This window comes from Limulus polyphemus, unplaced genomic scaffold (genome assembly GCF_000517525.1).
Source record: "Limulus polyphemus unplaced genomic scaffold, Limulus_polyphemus-2.1.2 Scaffold123, whole genome shotgun sequence".
Classification (NCBI taxonomy): domain Eukaryota; kingdom Metazoa; phylum Arthropoda; class Merostomata; order Xiphosura; family Limulidae; genus Limulus; species Limulus polyphemus.
In genome coordinates this window covers 960,692-966,032 of record NW_013665733.1, presented here as the reverse complement: position 1 = coordinate 966,032, position 5,341 = coordinate 960,692, and the positions used below count along the sequence as shown (strand labels likewise).

The 5,341-nt window shown below is 36.7% G+C and overlaps 1 protein-coding gene across 1 annotated transcript in view; it reads right to left on the bottom strand.

Moving 5' to 3' along the window:
* LOC106472696 (disks large homolog 1-like) overlaps positions 1 to 5,341 on the bottom strand; it is a 177,994-nt gene that overhangs the window by 52,086 nt on the left and 120,567 nt on the right. The window contains exon 12 of the mRNA XM_022402226.1: positions 4,845 to 4,947. Coding sequence (XP_022257934.1) covers positions 4,845 to 4,947 — 103 coding nt within the window. The remainder of the gene's footprint in view (positions 1 to 4,844; positions 4,948 to 5,341) is intronic.

The following is a 5,341-nucleotide window of genomic DNA, read 5'->3' as shown; positions in this document are numbered from 1 at the left end:
ACGTGGGTGGATGTTTAGATCTCAGAGAAAATAACTGAAAATACAGAACCTTCCCTGGGAGGTCCCCTCACCATGTACAAAAATCCACGTCGAGGGGCATCACGAACGGATAGTGACATTATAACGCCCCCACGGCTGAAAGGACGAGCATGTTTGGTGGGGCGGTGATTCGAACCGGTGACCCTCAGATTGTGAGTCAAGCGCTCTAGCCACCTGGCCAAAGTCTGTTCCGAATAATAGGGTTGCGATCCTAAAGCTGATGTTGAGTACTATCGAGTATCACTTTCTTATTTGGTGTGGTTTGTTGGTGTCTATTAACAAAAAGTCATAATATCTAAACAAAAACACTTTAGGTGTGAAAAAAAGGTGTGGCCAAAAAAGGATTCAGCGTGCGACTTAAGGAATGAAATCAAAACTGGCGGCCAAACTGGTTTGTTTGTTTTAAGTTAAGCACAAAGCTACACAATGGGCTATCCGTGCTCTGCCCACCACGGGTATCGAAACCCGGATTCTAGCGTTGTAAGTACGCAGACATATTGCTGTGCTACTGGGGAGCGACCAAACTGGTACCTACACTTATAGCATTGATGATAATTTTACAGCAAACATTCATTCATTAGTTAGCCGGGTCGTGTATTATATTCTACCCACCATAATGCCCAACGTTGAACAAAAAAAAAATGCGGTCTGGCTAACTAATGAATGAGTATTTGATATAAAGTTCTTATCAATACTCAAAGTGTAGCTACCAGTTTGGCCGCTAATTTCGATTTCATTCATTTAAGTTGCATACTGAATGTTTTTGGGTTTTTTTGGCCGCACCTTTTTTACACATCTAATGTGTTTTTGTTTAGATATAGTTTACTGCTGAGCACCGGTAATCCAGTGTGAGTTAAAAGTTTCGTATTATTGGAACTCAGTTTGAATTCTATTCGGAAACAATTTGTTACAAACGTATATCTATATAATTAAATGAGTAACGCTTGTGTGCGCATGGGAAACTTTTTAAGTTTCATTAAACTACGAAAAAATGAAACTAGGAGTAGGGAAGTACGGACGACGTCACCATATGCGTAAGGGAGGAGTAGGTTTAGATCAGTGATTCTGAACGTGGGGCGAACCCCCCACAGAGGGGCAATTTGAAAATGCTACAATAAAAAAAAATCTTACATTATATTATTATAGCTTTTCAATACCAAATTTTATATTAAGGGGGCATCAAATTTTTTGAGGTGGAGCATGGAGCAAAAAAGGTTAAGAACCACTGACTTAGACTTGGATCACTGGTACTCGAACTAGAAGTTTTCTCTTCTGTAGCACAAGCAAAAGTACCCGACCCCAGTGGCGGGAAAAGTTTAATTCAATCTATCAATACAAATTATTTCATGGACTTTAAAAAGGTTAATTGTGTTGCACTCTTGGTTTCACTCAGAGCCAAAGCTCTGAGTTACTTATACCACCCACCACGATAAGTAACTGTTGAGCATTTCCAGTCATGCTAAGAGCCACTCAACAATGACACACAGTAAATCTACATTTTTATTCTTTAAGTTCCGACAAAATTTGAAACGTGAATGATGGTGTGATTAATTCCTAACAATTTAGTGTAGAATATCCTGCTTGCGAAATAACATTTGGCATCAACATTATTCATGCCTATTCTCCAGTCATTTCAAATGTGAATGTTAAGCTTTGCTTGCGTGCGCAGTTTTTCAAACGGGAGAGAGACGAACACTCGGACAGACATAACGGTTCGCAATATATGTATATATAAGATGAAAAAGGTGTTCACGCCATAATAAAAGTTTTATAGTTTCTTTAATCCAACGGCACGAAAAAACATGCCGATTTCCAACCGCCAAAAGCCTACTATAGTGTAAATATGCCTCCAGACCTCAAGTTACAGTAAACATAACATTTAGGTTACATTAGAAAATATCTTTAACAGCGAAAGCACTCAACTGCCGAAACAATGCATTCCAATCTTTATAAATAAGAACGTAAGTGAAGTACATTTAATTAGCTGTGCTCGTATAAGAATGTAAGTGAAGTACATTTAATTAGCTGTGCTCGTATAAGAACGTAAGAAAAGTACATTTAATTAGCTGTGCTCGTATAAGAACGTAAGAAAAGTACATTTAATTAGCTGTGCTCGTATAAGAACGTAAGAAAAGTACATTTAATTAGCTGTGCTCGTATAAGAACGTAAGAAAAGTACATTTAATTAGCTGTGCTCGTATAAGAACGTAAGAGAAGTACATTTAATTAGCTGTGCTCGTATAAGAACGTAAGAGAAGTACATTTAATTAGCTGTGCTCGTATAAGAACGTAAGTATATTTAATTAGCTATGCTCGTATAAGAACGTAAGAAAAGTACATTTAATTAGCTATGCCCATATAAGAACGTAAGTACATTTAATTAGCTATGCCCATATAAGAACGTAAGTACATTTAATTAGCTATGCCCATATAAGAACGTAAGTACATTTAATTAGCTGTGCTCGTATAAGAACATAAGAAAAGTATATTTAGTTGGCTATGCTCGTATAAAAACGAAAGAAAAGTTTATTTTATTCAGTAGCTATACTTGTACATGAACATAAGAAAGTTTATTTAATTAGCTATACCCGTATAGGAACGTAAAAAAAGTACATTTAATTAGCTATACTCGTATGCAAGAAGAGTAATTTCATCAACTGTACTCGTATAAGAACGTAGGAAGAGTAATTTAATTAGCTATACTCGTATATGAACGTAAGAAAAGTTTATTTCACTAGCTATACTCGTTACCAGATTGGATTTTTTAGTTTCGCTCTAAGTTGTTGATAATTTGCCTTGATCGGAAATTTAAATTTGTCACAACATTTTGAACATTTTCACTTTCACTATATATTTAATCTTGCAGTTTCTTATCTTGACCGAGAACAAGGTCGGGTCGCGTTTTGACCAAAATTTCCACAGCCTTGTTACGTTACAAGCGTGAACAAGCGTCAAACGGGTTCTTACATCAAAATAATAATTAATCATCCTTGATTTGTTTATTTATTGGATTTCGCCCAAAGATACACGAGGTCTGTCTGCGCTAGTCGTCCCTAATTTTGAAGTGATAAACAAGGAAGGAATATTGAAAGAGAACACTACCCACCGCCAATTCTTAGGCTACTCTTGTCAGACAGAATGGTGGGACTTGGCCGTTGCTCTTATACGACACCAACGATTTTTTTATTTTTCTGGCAGTAATAGGATGACAACAACGGAATCACAGGTTCACGGTCCGGCATGCTAACCATTGATCCACGCTTGGTCTAGTCATCCTTCAAATAAATTCAAACGAAAACCATTATATCAGTGGTTCTCAATCTCCTTTCGTGGACCAATGACAATCTCACAGACAGGTTTATATGCGAAAGCTGATCCTACAGTGCATAGAAGCGGCACTTACATAAGTCCGAAAGTTAATGAAATTTTCAAAACTAATTTTAACTTGACATAGTATCGTTTCTTTTTTTTTTAAACTTATATTTAACCTAATATGAAAACTCGATCTTTACTTTAACGGACCCCCCCCCCCGACCACTGGGTGAGAATCTTGGTTTCGTACGATGTAATTAAGTTTCAAACAAACAGCTTGCCATATACGAGTTCATAAATATTCATCTTCGCCATATTACATTCAAAACAAATTATAAGGCCCATAACAACCAATAAACACTCAAAAAATAATTACAAACTGTGACAGGAATTACAATTAAACACATAGATAATACACATTACGTCAAGAAATGTCCACAAACAATGCCTATGCATTCAATGTTTGTATTAAAAACTGTCTCTAAGTTATACATTCATCCTAATACGTGTTAATACATACTCTCTTCTACTGTTATTACGTATGAGGTACTTACTGTCAGTACCCTAAATGTATATCGCAACTGTCAGTAGCCTTCGCTTTCATTCTGAGTGAGTATCAAAAGCCATTAGTAGACTGTACTTTTATCTCGTGTGCATGTCAAGAAATCACTGCGACTTCACTGAAATTACAGCAACGTTTACGTAATAATAAAATATCCTAGAATGTTTTCATCTTGCCAATGGCTCGCTTTTGTGTTTTACTGAAATCAACTGTGAACCTGTTACAAAAATGCACACGATAGTAAAGACTGTTTAGTTGAAATAACTCCTTGCCATGCCATCTTATCAATGTTAATACACTTCACTGGCAAAGTAAACCGATGTTATACAAATCTTGCGTCTTTACTTATAACAACCGACTAGTCTGATCAAATTGTAATCATATTAATTTAGTTCATTGTACTAATTATTAATAAAAACGTTTGTTGAATGGCACCACTGAAACTTGTTTTTAAATATATTAAAAAACAGCATAAAATGTTAACAATATAAACAAAGTTTACTTTCATTTTAAGCCGTGCTATATGAAACAGAGTGAGTATCCTGTATGAAACAGAATGAGTAACCTGTAGGAAACACAGTATTAAGACTTTTTGTTTTTCGCATAAAGCTACACAACCGGCTTTCTGTGCTCCTTCTACCAGAGGAAATCGAGCCCCGGATTTTAGCTTTGTTAAGTCCGTAAACTTATCGCTGACCCACTGGGGACTAATGTTAACTCCTGATAAAACGTTTTCACAAACAAGTGGTAAACGTGAAGGTGCCTGCACGTAAAAATAAATAAATAAATGATAAAATACGTTATCAGTACTTTACAAAATACATATATTCACATACACAGAGAGAAAGAGAATGCACACACCAGTAGACAGAAAGGTGGGTATTACAGCAACATTCATCATACTAAATATACAGTCCAAACTTTCACTTACCCTCTGGTCTATACTGCACTATCATGCTGACAGACTGTCCTGCTCCCTTCAACGCTACCGCTGCCTCCTCGTGTGTCGCGTGCCTCAAATCCACCCCATTGACCTGAGTTAAGAAAAAACTTTTCAGACAAGTCATCACTACTCAGAATATATTCATAAACATGTTGAGTTGTAAAGCTAGTACTCGTCTGTAATTTTCTATGCCCACGACCTTTCCGTTATTTTTTGTTTCTGTGTCTAAGCTAGTAATGGTGGACATGATCTCAAAAAAAAAAAAGAGTACACCCACCTAACAGGCTCTGGAAGTACTTGCTCTCAAGCGTATGACCTCAGTTTTTGACATTAATTCCCGCATTATCACGAGTAAGGAATCCCATTTGCTTGTTTGTTTGTTTTGAATTCCGCGCAAAGCTACACGAGGGCTATCTGCACTAGCGGTCCCTAATTTAGCAGTGTAAGACTAGAGGGAAGGCAGCTAGTCATCACCACCCACCGCT